This window comes from Aulonocara sp. 'chitande type north' Nkhata Bay, linkage group LG10 (assembly GCF_057382095.1).
Source record: "Aulonocara sp. 'chitande type north' Nkhata Bay isolate Kocher_YH1m ecotype deep benthic linkage group LG10, A_spYH_male_GT1.1, whole genome shotgun sequence".
NCBI classification, from domain to species: Eukaryota; Metazoa; Chordata; class Actinopteri; order Cichliformes; family Cichlidae; genus Aulonocara; species Aulonocara sp. 'chitande type north' Nkhata Bay.
In genome coordinates this window covers 16121104-16134202 of record NC_141353.1, presented here as the reverse complement: position 1 = coordinate 16134202, position 13099 = coordinate 16121104, and the positions used below count along the sequence as shown (strand labels likewise).

Sequence of the window (13099 nt, the reverse complement as noted above, 5' to 3'; positions counted from 1 at the left end):
AATATGGGCATTCACAAATTAGAACTCATATATCCAAGTCCATAATCGTGTGCTGCTTCTCTTTTTTCCAGCAAGTGAAAGGCGTCTCTCAGAACATCAACTACACCACCATTGCACTGCTCCCAGTACTTACCTCCCTGTTTGATCACATTGCTCAGCATCAATTTGGAGATGATGTCATCTGTGAGTGCTTATTCATGCTTTATATTCCGTCCATCTGTTCTTTTAACCACTTATCCAATTCCAGTGACCAATTCAAGTGATACTGAACAGGTTGCCAGTCTATCACAGGACTACTAAAGAAAGACAGACAACTACTCACCTACAGCCACTTTAAAGTCTTTATTGGATAGTGATAGGAAGTTAAGACAAAACTCACGCAGGCCAAGGGAGAACATTTAGTCTCGACATGTGTTTTGTATCCTCGTTGTTATTCATTAATAATTCTGACACTCTCTGTCTCTCTGTGTTTTTGCATACAGTGGATGATCTGCAGATGTCATGCTATCGGATCATGTGCAGCATCTACTCCCTGGGGACAGTGAAAAATCTACATGTTGAGAGGTGACTCCATATTTTTTAAGATGTAAAGTAATTTACTACTGATCATTTTGGAGCATTTGCTGCACTCGTCCTTTTACCTTTACAGGCAGAGGCCAGCTCTTGGAGAGTGTTTGGCACACCTTGCAGCAGCTATGCCGGTGGCCTACTTAGAACCCCATCTAAATGAATTCAATGCTTTCTCTGTGTACACCACAAAGACTCCCAGAGAGAGAGCCAGTGAGTGCAATACTGTTGTCACACTTTTTTTTTTAAATTCTAGCAAAGTCTTGTTTTTGAATTATCTTTCAATATTTCTCTTCTGGATTAAAGTCTTGGGCCTTCCCAATGAGGTCCAGGAATTATGTCCAGACATCCCAGAGCTGGATACTCTGCTGAAGGAGATTGGGGACTTGGCAGAGTCGGGGGCTCGTTACACTGAGATGCCTCATGTGATTGAAATTACTTTACCCATGCTTTGTAACTACCTCATTCGCTGGTGGGAGAGAGGACCTGAAAATTTTCCTGAGATGGAGGGCCGACTGTGCACCGAGGTCACGTCAGAACAACTTAATCAGCTGCTAGGAAGCATCATGAAAATTGTAGTGAACAACCTGGGAATAGATGAAGCCTCCTGGATGAAGAGATTGGCTGGTGGGAGCTGTTTTAAACTCTGCTCACATGCCAGTGTTTTTTTGGTTTCCTTTGCAAGGCTGTTAAAACGAGTTCTTTTCTCCACTAGTGTTTTCACAGCCCATTGTTAGCAGAGCAAAGCCAGAAATGCTCAAGTCTCACTTCATCCCAACAATGGAGAAACTAAAGAAACGCACATCAAAGGTAGTGGCTGAGGAGGACCATTTAAGGATGGAGGGAAAATCAGAGGGAGATGAGGAAGATGGCACTATACGTGATGAGTTTGCTGTCCTCTGTAGAGACTTGTATGCCCTTTACCCTCTACTTATTCGCTATGTGGACAATAACAGGTAGAATAATGTTAGAGTCACCAAGCTATGAATCCTGCCTCATATTGACAAAATTGCAATATATAAATCTTTATAAACTTGTGATAAAGAGATTTTAGCCTTATAATAATTTACTCTGCTACAGAGCGAGGTGGCTGACATGTCCTGACCCAGATGCAGAAGAGCTCTTCCGAATGGTTGGAGAGGTCTTTATTTTCTGGTCCAAATCTCATGTGAGTATGTTCACTTGGCCTTTTTGTTTGCAAGTGTTTATAAAAACTTAATCCATCCAATAATTATGCTTCTGTTTCTCTCCTGCAGAACTTCAAGCGAGAGGAACAAAACTTTGTGGTGATGAATGAGATCAATAACATGTCATTCCTCACCGCTGACAGCAAGAGTAAAATGAGCAAGGTGAGTTAGTGAAAGGCAGCACATGCTAGTGTAGACCACATGTCAAATCAGGCAACTTTAGGACATATTGTTTAACAACTGTATGTCTTCCTTCCCTCGTGGCCATATTTTATGGTATAATTTGAAGATTTCATGACATTACCAACCAGTTTCAGCCACTTATAATTGGTCATTTAATTAGCATTTTGTTATTCTTAGCATAATGGTAATAGCTTTAGGGAAAAAAAATTATTTGAAAGCCGGGGAAGCAGTCTAATACAAAAACACACTTACGCACCATTTTTTGTTTTTTGGTCTTATTTAAACATAGTGAAAGCTGCTGTAACCTCTTTGAGATTTGATTTTTAATTCAGATCTTTGCGAAGGCTCGCAGTTGTGTTAATGATATTCTCTCTTTGGCTGTCCATTGTTTTCTTCTTTCGTGTTGCGGCTGGGTTTCCAGGGCGGGGACACAGAGGTTAGACTTTGTTCTTGCACGACCGCTGTGCTGACCGCATGGCACCTCACTTTGGGGGAGCTTTTCATCAACCTCCCCAGCACACTGGCACATCTGATCCACAAAAGTACACTCACTACATATCCACAAACACATGTGAACACACGTAACTTGTGTACACAGAAACACACAAAAAAAATCCTGCAGATTTTAATCAGCGAGATGTGGAATTAATTCACTGCCACTGACCTCTAAGGGCCTCTATGTGTAGTTGTTTCTCCAAAGTCTTGATTTGCAGCCTCTTAGCAATGAAGCAAAACTCTGGTGTGAATTTATTACTACACACATCTGGTCATTTATATTAATTAAAAGTCAAGGTCTTAGCCATATATTTCATTATCGATTGGTTTGGATACACTTACACTGGCATTAACTTTATTATATTGAGATTTAAGTCTACACTGACACAATGTCAGTACAATGTACAATATCTTACACAAAATCATTCATTTATATTGTATCTCTTCATAGACTTTAGTGCAGAATTGTTCATAAGGGAAGCTGGGAAAAGATACTCATATAGTTCTCATAAAGGATCACTGGACTAATGGGCAGGCCCCACCTGCGGGCTTTCCCCAGTCCTGCCAGTGTGTGTGGGGGGGAGTCTGGAGGCGTTTGATGAAAGTACTCAGCTGTACAGTTCAGCTCATGGCACTGGGCTTTACACAAATATCAAAGTGGAAGTGGGAGCACAGTGCCATCATGCTGTCACTGAGTTTGCTCTTTTTTGATCATAGCTGAGTTGGAGTCCTCTAGTATGCCTTTTGTTTCTCTTCATGGAAGATGGTTTAGCTGTAGGTATTTGTAATGTAGCATTTTGTCCACTAGGGGATGGTGTTAGTCTTCTCTGTGCTCTTTCTTATCTCCTCCCTTAAAATGCCATGGTACATCATTGTTTTAGTTTCTTTTATGCTCCCTAGTACCCACACTAACACACAGCTTGACGCTAAAAGTTTACTGAAGCAGATTTACTGAAACATTTGTTAGGTTCTCTTTTTAAAAGTGCTCAAAGTACCATGAACCTAACCAACATATTAATTCACACTTATTTCCTAAAATATTCCCCAAAATGCTTTGCATCCTCTAAACTACTTCACCATAACAAACATACACCTTACACTTAGAGGTTTTTTTTATTTCATTAAAAATGAAAAAAATTGGTCATCTGGGACCACTTTAATGTCTAACCGTGATGCCTCAGCAAAACCCCTTTAATAAAAAGATTTAAGCTTTTATGTACAGTACTGTGCAAAAGTCCCGAGCCACCCCTCAGTTCTATGTATTTTGCTAGGAAAATAGGTGATTAATGTATGTGTAAACATGGAAATACAGTTTATAGAGCAAAAAAGTTATATTCTCTCAATTCTAACAAGCTTGAAAATCCATATTTGACATGACCACCTTTATTCTTCAACACAGCCTGAACTCTCTTAGGCAAACTTTTTGTCATTTCTTTAATTAGTCTTCAGGAATAGTTCTCCAGGCTTCTTGAAGGACATTCAAAGCTCTTGTTTGGATGTTGGCTGCCTTTTTGTTCCATTCTCTGTCAAGATGATCCCACATTGCTTCAATAATGTTGCGATCTGGGCTCTGTTGTGCCTCTCTCCTGACCTCCATATGCATCTACATACAATAGATTGATTAACTGAAGGATAAAATGCATCTCTCAGGTCCTGTGTCAGCTCTTCGCTGAATGTTTTCCTATTTCTTAAGGACATGACATTTACACAGTGTTATTATACAGTAGATAGCTTTTTTTTAGGCCTACCAGTTTTTCTGAAAATAAGTGAAAAAGCACCCACTGCCCCCCCCCCCCCCCCCCCCCAAAAAAATAAATAAAAAAAGTGGACGACCCTCAGATGATTATTAGAGAATTATTATTCCAGACCAATTACAAGAAAGTCTGTCATCTTGAAAGTAAAATAGAAAGAAATGAAGGACGGCTCAAGTCTTTTGAATCAATCGTTTATTTTCACAAGGCAGGATAAGGGTTTACATAAATAATCACCAGCACAATGATACCGGTCTTCCTAGAAACAGATTCTATAATATGGGTAGGATCAATATGAATCATCTACACAGTTCAGTTTTGTGGTTCAAAAAGAAATACCCTGTAAAGTAGAATTCTTAGAGCAAATATGTAATAGACTAAACATTAATATTATGAAAGGTATTTATATACTTCATGCAATAGCATCCATTTGCACATTTTGGAGGACTCTAGAAAGAGCAGCTAACAGAAGGACTGAACTCTCACAGAAGCAGGGCATGAGCTCAAATACAGGGAAGAGACATTTCCTTTAGTTTGTTTAATTGTAGATGTGTGATTTTAACAGCATGCTACTAATAAGTCTAACTCTGAGGATCTTGTTCTTTAACATCATCTAATATCTTGAGCTTTCACCAAGGGCTACAGTTCCTAGAAAATCTCATTTACAATTACAGTATAAAGTGAGTTTGTTTTGTTTAGCTGTCCTTTTCATGGAACTTTGAATGGATTGTGACTTGAATGAAATATTTTCTCTTGCACGTTGTTAGTGCAATATGACTGACTGACTTTATTCTAAGACCCATTTCCTTTCAGCCTCCCCTTCAAAAAGCAGCAATACTCCCACTTTCTTATACATTTTCACTCTCTCCTCTACTTACCAGTCTGGGCTCAGAGAAAAAAAACAACTATAGTTGGGGAACAACCGGATTCTGACCTTTAAATATGGGCACTTGTCTTTTTAGTGCCGATTGTTGACTCTAACATGTTTCTAAGTTATATTATTAGTAGATGTAGTAGTGTGTTTGTACTTGGAGAGACCTACAGTGCATAATAAAAACATTTCCAGCACTGTGTATTGCTCAGCTGGTGCTAATGTTGAATGACTTTCAGTATTTAGCATTAATACAGTCACATCACGAGTTGTAAAGAATATTGGCTGTATCATCACAATCATTTTATATATTTTTATTCAGGCTTATATTCAGAATATTTTGTAATTTTTCAAGACAGTATTTTAAATCAGTTTGTTAAGTTAGTGTCAATTCTAACAGGACATAAATATTCAAACTTATCAGTCCTTGTCTGAGCTGTTGTACTGCTGGCACGTTATTAGATATTGTTTATGCTCTCTGCCTTATCGTCCTTTTCACAGGGTGGAGGCTCAGATACTGAGCGTACCAAGAAGAAGAAACGGGGAGATCGTTACTCAGTCCAGACCTCACTTATTGTGGCTGCCTTGAAAAAGATGCTCCCCATAGGCCTAAACATGTGCTCTCCTGCTGATCAGGAGCTTATCAACTTGGCCAAGATCCGATACTCTTTGGTAGTTTTTTTTCTGATTTTGAACTTTGTTCTAGTAAACATCTGAAGTATGATTTGTATTATGATATACACGGAGGAAAACAATCGCTAAAATGTTTTACTTTACAGAGAGACACAGATGAAGAAGTAAGAGAGTTCCTGCAGAATAACCTGCATCTACAGGGCAAGGTATACTTAAAGAACCGGTAGTAAAATAGCTGCAGGGATGAGATTTGTAACTACAGATAATCAGTCTCAAGATATTTCAGAAAACTCTGTATCCATATGTTGTGAAAAGGTGGACAACCCATCCATGCGCTGGCAGATGGCGCTGTACAAGGAGATGGCAGGGAAGGCTGAAGATGCAGATGCCCCACCGAAAGTTGTTAAGAGAGTGCAGGAGGTTTCTGCGGTCCTCTACCACCTTGAAGTGGTGAGTGTTGGTAATTTATAGTGCAGCAGGTGCACTATGTCTCAAATATAGATATTCAAAAATACACACAACAAAGATGCCTACACAGCATGTACTACATAGATATGAATACAGGGATAACAGAGGCAGCATATCCTAACAGAAAAGAAAGGATAAGACTTGAAACAATTTCAGGTGTTACTAGTCTCAGTAGTTTTTAGCTTATGTGGGTGAAATACTGGTAAGCTTATGGCACGGCATTGCGGGTTTCCATCCATTCTTTCATAAGTTAAAAGAATTGCTACTCCTCCTGTAGCGGGGGTGTCAGACATAACCAGTCTGGCAAAGACTACAAACTACACCAATATAAGGAAGTAATAGATGAACAATTAAATGACAGAAAAGTTCCAGTTTTTCCATTATCTGCTATAGGAATTACAGTTTTTAACTACATCCACAGTAAGTTAAATAAATAAAATGGGACATTTTCTGTAACTTTAAAAAAAACCTTTTATAATTACAGGTCAGTCTAGGCCAGAGGTGTCAGACTTTTACTTACTTACAACTTAAGCTCAACGAGTTGGGCTAACAGATTTCTTTCATTTTCTTCTGTTGCAATATTGCAGAGATTAAATACGCAGTTAAAGTTCTGAGAGAAAAGGGATTATCACCAATCTGGCCCAATTAAAATCAAAGTGGGATGCATGCGGTCCACAATGTGAAATGCGTTGTATATTCCTGCCCTGCAGCATTGGTCAGAAGTTAGAAGATTCTGTCAGACTCAGAATAAGGTTAGATACCTTAGAAAGTTCTATGTTATGGAAAAAAGTAAAAAGTATATTGTTAATATAAATCAATTGGAAGTGTCAGGTACCATTAGAAATTTTTTGATCACTTTACAAGTGCATGTCTTTTCTGATAGACGGAGCATCCGTTTAAATCCAAGAAGATGGTGTGGCACAAACTGTTGTCCAAGCAACGACGCAGAGCTGTGGTCGCTTGCTTTAGGATGACACCACTATATAACATTCCAAGGTAAAAAAGCAACTGCTATGGAGCCATGTATGTAAGAAAAAAAGCTAAGTATAAATACAATAAATATCCATTTTAAGTCCATCCAAGTCGTCTCTATGTTTGTGAATCTGAAAAGACCCAGGTCTAAATCTGAGTGATTGGAGAAGGCATGCAACCACAAGGCACTATACTGTATCTAGTCTATTTTGTTTTGGTTTTGGCTTTTCAGGCACAGAGCTTCAAACATGTTCCTTGAGGGATACAGGCGCAACTGGCTTCATCCTGAAGGCTTCTCATTTGAAGACAGAATGATAGACGACTTATCTGTGAGTGCCATATGTAGTTTCATCTACAGATGTTTTCCTTTTAGCGTTACTCACACTTTTGTTTTATTGAACATCCCAGAAAGCAATGGAGCAAGAGGAGGGAGATGAGGAAGAGGAGAAGGAAACAAAGCCAGATCCCCTTCATCAGCTAATTCTCCATTTTAGTCGTACTGCTCTTACAGAGAAGAGGTTAGATCCTCACTGATACAACAGCAGTGAAATGCAGAGACGTGGTGCACCTGTGGGAAAAAAAATCAGCATGTTATTTCTAATTTGTGATCTGCACTTCTGTCATTTCAGTAAACTGGATACTGATCATCTTTATATGGCATATGCTGATATTATGGCAAAGGTAAGTCATCGCAGAAGGTGTTGAAGTGCGCTGAAGTTTGCAAAGAACTACAGCATTGTGTACTCTGAAACACCCATGTTTATTCTCCCCTCTTTGTGTATTTAGAGTTGTCATATTGGTGAGGAAGAAGAAGGTGGAGAGGAAATGGGAGAAAATGCTGAGGATGAGATGTCCTTTGAGGTGCGACAGTCAGAACTGGTAATGGGCGGCCAGGGGCTAGGGACCAGGAACACATTGGAGCGGTAGCTCTCGACGCATTGAGTGACCTCATCATTGGAGCATTTATTCACAACCACATCTCTCTTTCTCTCTGTCTCTGTGTCTCTCTCTCGTATCGTCTTGTTGCTTCTTTATGTTCTGTCTCTGCTGTTTCTTTTGTTTGTATGCTAAGCTTCATTCATTCTGAGTTTCTTTACTTAGAAACTCAAAGCTCCAATCCAGGTATGCTTTAGTTGTGTAAATTACTGTATACTCCCTAAATTCATCAGCAACAAAATGTTATTATGCTTCAACTTAAAACAACTCGACTACAGTCACTTTCATGCACCATTTACTATTTATTGCGCCTGGATTGGATCTAATTAGATTTAATAAATGTAAAATTAACATCAACAATAATAATAACTGTAACTCAAATTAACAATCATGATGTTAATTAATCTATTTGTAAATCATTATCAGCTCAGGTTGATGAACAATTCCTCCTATTTCAGATCAAGTAAAGAAGTAAAGTGTAGCTTTTTCTGATTTTCTGGTACTCTATAAAGTATTAGAGTAGGCTAGCTGGGATTTATTTTTAAACATTGACAGGCAGTAGCAGCTGCTCTGTGCAGGCTTTACTACATTCATTGCGTCCAGTTGTGCACAGCGTCTCAGACACAGTAGTTCATTGTATACCCCAGTGCTGATTGTGCTCTTAGAAGAAACTGCCACTGAACCATTATATACTTCCAGTGAGCTGTGTTTGTTTGCTCATTGATGTTGTGCTTCATCATTATGTATCATTGCTTTAAACTACTAAAATATTGTATATAATATTCAAAAATGCCTTCCAAAACATTTGTGAGGTGTTATATGAAACTGGGGAGTCAGACATACAGAAACTGGACCTAAAATTACATTGGATATCCTGTTAAAGTCCACTTAAATTCCAATGGCTATTAAAAAAACATATACTCATTTTATAACACTGTCATTCCTCCCAGTTTATATAGCTGTCTGTTTTGTTTCTCTCCGTCTCTCTTTCCTCATTGTTCCATCTAATTGGTCTCAGCTTCATAACACCAGTCTTTGCTAACTGAATGCTTGTGTTCAATGTTCCCTTCCCCCACTCACATAGCATACTGACAGACTACAGTGAAAGCCAGTGTAGAATATACAACACTAAAAGCTGTATCTACGTACACATAGTCGTAGCTTTAAAGTTTAATTCACATAGTGCACAAGTCACAGTTAGGCTTCACTAGAGAGTCAGGGACTGCAGGGTAAGTTTGAGGTCCACCTGCACGACACATAGCGGGTAGAGCTCGGCTAGGCATACGTGGGTGGCGGGGAGGGTGGTTGGGAGTGGGGAGGGTGGTTGGGAGAAGGGAGGGGGGCTTGGGAGCAGTGGTTGTTGTTGTTTTAGGGTCACTATGATACAAGTTGATATATAACGTGGCTGATAGATAGAGTAATGTCAATTTGCCTTCTGGATTCAGAGATATTCATTTGCTCTTTTTCTTTTCCATAAATGGCATTTAATATGCGATTGGCTCAGTGTTATGAATAAAGATGAATATTGAAAACCATTTAGATTTAAAGAAGAAAAGAGAGAAGAAGAAGAAGGGCTGAAGAAAAATGTTATGTTTATTTTGCATTAATATTTGAAGTCATTTCTCAAAGTAAGCACAGACTGCTATGGAAAGCCAAAGAAATATCTCTGATACAGAGGAATAAAGATCCAAAGTATCTTCTTTGCAGGACCGCTGCATTTAAGAAACTTTGGGTATCTACATGGCTGAAATGCTAAGCCAACTGGAACTGTTTCCTGTAGTCTAACGCTTGCTCCAGCCAGCAAACGTGAAGAAGTAGTGTAACAACCCTGTGACTAATGAAGTGAATTGAGAGAATGTGTGCAAGAGTCAGGTTTTGAATTGACACTGAAAATCAGAATCTTGATAAAATTATTGTAAATCAATGAAAGGACATTAATAATTAATTGGTAATTCACAAAGGTTAATGATTAATGTAGATTTTCTTTTAGAGGTACATTCATTTTTCTACAAACATAGAGTGAAAAAAACTGTTAAACTGATTGGTGATGATGATTTAAAGCGGTAGGGATTTGTGTGAAAGGCAAGTGAATGTGAAATTAAATTGTAAATCTTAATTGATAGAATGGACTTTTTTTGATGAACCACTGTTTTACGACTTTTAGCAAATATATACAGCACTTAACAAATTTATTAGCACCTCTCACACAAAAAAGATAACACAAATGTTTTAAAAATCTGTCAAAAAATTGTTTAAAACTAAATATTATGTGGACATTTATTAATCAAAAAACAAACTGAACTGTCAGATATTAATCACAATGACAGTCAATCAGTAAAACGATTTTTTCTTTTCAATTCTGCAATATAACAATTTGGCATCTTAGTAAAAAAAACTAAAAACTAAAAATGCTAATAACAATTTTCTATTCTTTCTGCTTTTCTTTAAAAACATGCATTTAAAAAAAGTAGATTGAAAACAACAATAATTGTAATTTTGTATTAAAAATGTAATTTCAGTTTAAGAGCTTGTGCATACTGGTGGATTAACCATTGTAGAAACATAAAAATATTTTGGTAATTAATAATACTGTTCAGTTAGAGCAGCTGTGGCATAAATCCTACATTGGGTGTAAGAGATTTGTTCAGCACTGTATATATATTTGTAATTTGATTCTATAGTCCATCCTATCGTTTTACCTTCTCTCTGTGACATATAATGGTAGCAAATCCTCATAATGTTTGTGTTGACCGCAGGAAAAAGAAATGGAGAAACAAAGACTCTTGTACCAGCAGTCTAGACTGCATAATCGTGGCGCTGCAGAAATGGTCCTGCAAATGATCAGTGCCTGCAAAGGTAGTCTTTATCCTTATCTTTGGTCAGCTTTGTTTACCCGCATTGTGTTCATGGCTTCCTGTTTCCTGCAGGTGAAACGGGCCCAATGGTGTCTACAACCCTCAAGCTGGGTATTTCTATCCTTAACGGCGGGAACAGTGAGGTTCAGCGGGTATGCCTTTTTAATATAAACACATGTAATTATAAATTTGGAGATACCTCTAAAGAAGACCCTTTATTGAATTACCCTTATTTGTTGACAGAAAATGCTGGAGTACTTAAAGGACAAGAAGGATGTGGGCTTCTTTTTGAGTGTCCAGGCATTGATGCAGACTTGCTGGTCAGTTTTCAAATATTCAACAAAAGTGTAAATGTGGTTTATAATTTTTAATAGTAAACAGGGGGAAAAAAAGCTTTATATTCTGTGCAGTGTCCTGGATCTAAATGCCTTTGAGAGGCAGAACAAGGCAGAGGGGCTGGGCATGGTTTCAGAGGAAGGCACCAGTAAGTCTTCATGCTGTTTTTCTTAAGCATCACCTTTTCACATTGAAGATACAGCAGAAAAGCTGTTACACTGCAGCTGCTGTTATATAGTCGATGATCAGAATCATTTATAAATGCAGATTATGGTGTTGGTGTTAATACTGCTGTTATACCATCGCATTACACAGTAATATACGCTTTGAGTAGTAAAAAGACACTGGAGGAATCAAATGCATATACTTTAGACTCTTTTCCTGTGTAAACCACAATAGCAAAGTAAAAAAGACTCAAAGGAGTTTTGAAAGGTCAAGAGAAATCACTTTCTGTAATTCAACTGAAGAATAAGTGAGTACCAATTCATGCCATTGCTCATTTTATCACATGAATGATCAGATTTAAGACATTTTAAGCATCTATTAATTCATCTTTGTTTAAATCCATCTGTGCCATTACAGTACAAATTTTCATTTATTGAGTGATTAGTTCCCTAACATAAAGTATTATTAACCCTTGGATAACTGTTAAAGAATTACATATTCATGATTTAACTTAAATTGGTTCAAATGTTTTCCTCTGTATGTTTAGTAGTTTTGTCACCTACTTTTGTCATCTAATTCTGGAGGTTAATTTAAAGTTCTAGCTGAATGAATTTGCCATGGAATGTTGTTAATCTCCCCCTCCTCATCTCTTAGTCCTCTTCTGTTGTCAACACACTGATCCTCTCTCCCTTCCCCACGATCACTGCCACCTCTCCCTTGTCCCTCCTTTCATGGCCCTCAGACTTGAACCTAGATCGGGGTAAATCATGTTTCTGTCCATCTGCCTCTCTGTCCTACTGCTGCTCCTCTTTCACTCCCCTGTCCTTTTTTGCTCCCTCATTTCTCTTTCTAACATTGAAGAGAGGATTGGATGCCTCTCCATCTTTCATGCTCACAGCTCGCACCCTTCCTCACGTGTCTTGTTCATTCCAAAAAGCCTCGGATGGAATCCGGTCTTTTCTGCCCATGAACTACTATTCAAACGGGGAATGAAACCTTCATGAACGATATTTGTTATGAATAGTGATAGAGTTCCTCATTTCTCAACCCTAATACCTTCTCGCACATTTCTTAATCACATGACTTATAAAGAGGCTATTCCTATCTTGAAACATGGCCACAAAAGATGCTATAAACGAAACTATATTGAACTAAAGTCTCCTCGATTGTTATTTTTTTTCAATTTGCGGCACATTTATGAATAAATGTGGCACATCCAAATACATATCTCCTTCGAATTAAGTTTCATGTGACAAGAAATGTGTGGTTTCTCGGATGTACTCTATCATGCACTGGATTCCCTTCAGCCTTTTGTTGGACAAAACCCCAACCTCTCTGACATTTACGTTAGAAGCTTGTATATCCTGCATGATTCTGCGTTTGTGTGCTTGTTTCATGTAGCCAGCGGTGAACGGGAAATTGAAAAGAAAAGAGAAAATTAATAAATCAAGTAATATCGTGGGTTCACCTCTGACTGCTGCTAACATTTCACTTTATTGCTTTGTTTCTGTCTGTACAAGAGTCCTATATCATTGTCTCAGTTTATACATGTTGTGACCAAATGTTTGTTACTGTCTCAGTTTTTTTGTTTTTTTTTCTCTTTAAATTCAGTGTATGCATGTGATGCTGATGGCCTCGTGTATGGTGCCTGACATGTGCTTGTATGTCAGACTTTGTCAA

General features: G+C 38.1%; 1 protein-coding gene across 1 annotated transcript in view; it reads left to right on the top strand.

The window, feature by feature from the left end:
• LOC147320542 (ryanodine receptor 1-like) overlaps nt 1–13099 on the top strand; it is a 56058-nt gene that overhangs the window by 23379 nt on the left and 19580 nt on the right. Inside the window, exons 65-85 of the mRNA XM_086308626.1 lie at nt 72–183; nt 483–564; nt 650–780; nt 874–1194; nt 1283–1523; nt 1648–1735; nt 1824–1916; nt 2359–2373; nt 5556–5726; nt 5834–5893; nt 6003–6137; nt 7039–7151; nt 7360–7456; nt 7536–7645; nt 7757–7808; nt 7914–8006; nt 10820–10919; nt 10991–11070; nt 11162–11238; nt 11329–11402; nt 12162–12179. Coding sequence (XP_086164752.1) covers nt 72–183; nt 483–564; nt 650–780; nt 874–1194; nt 1283–1523; nt 1648–1735; nt 1824–1916; nt 2359–2373; nt 5556–5726; nt 5834–5893; nt 6003–6137; nt 7039–7151; nt 7360–7456; nt 7536–7645; nt 7757–7808; nt 7914–8006; nt 10820–10919; nt 10991–11070; nt 11162–11238; nt 11329–11402; nt 12162–12179 — 2263 coding nt within the window. The remainder of the gene's footprint in view (nt 1–71; nt 184–482; nt 565–649; nt 781–873; nt 1195–1282; nt 1524–1647; nt 1736–1823; nt 1917–2358; nt 2374–5555; nt 5727–5833; nt 5894–6002; nt 6138–7038; nt 7152–7359; nt 7457–7535; nt 7646–7756; nt 7809–7913; nt 8007–10819; nt 10920–10990; nt 11071–11161; nt 11239–11328; nt 11403–12161; nt 12180–13099) is intronic.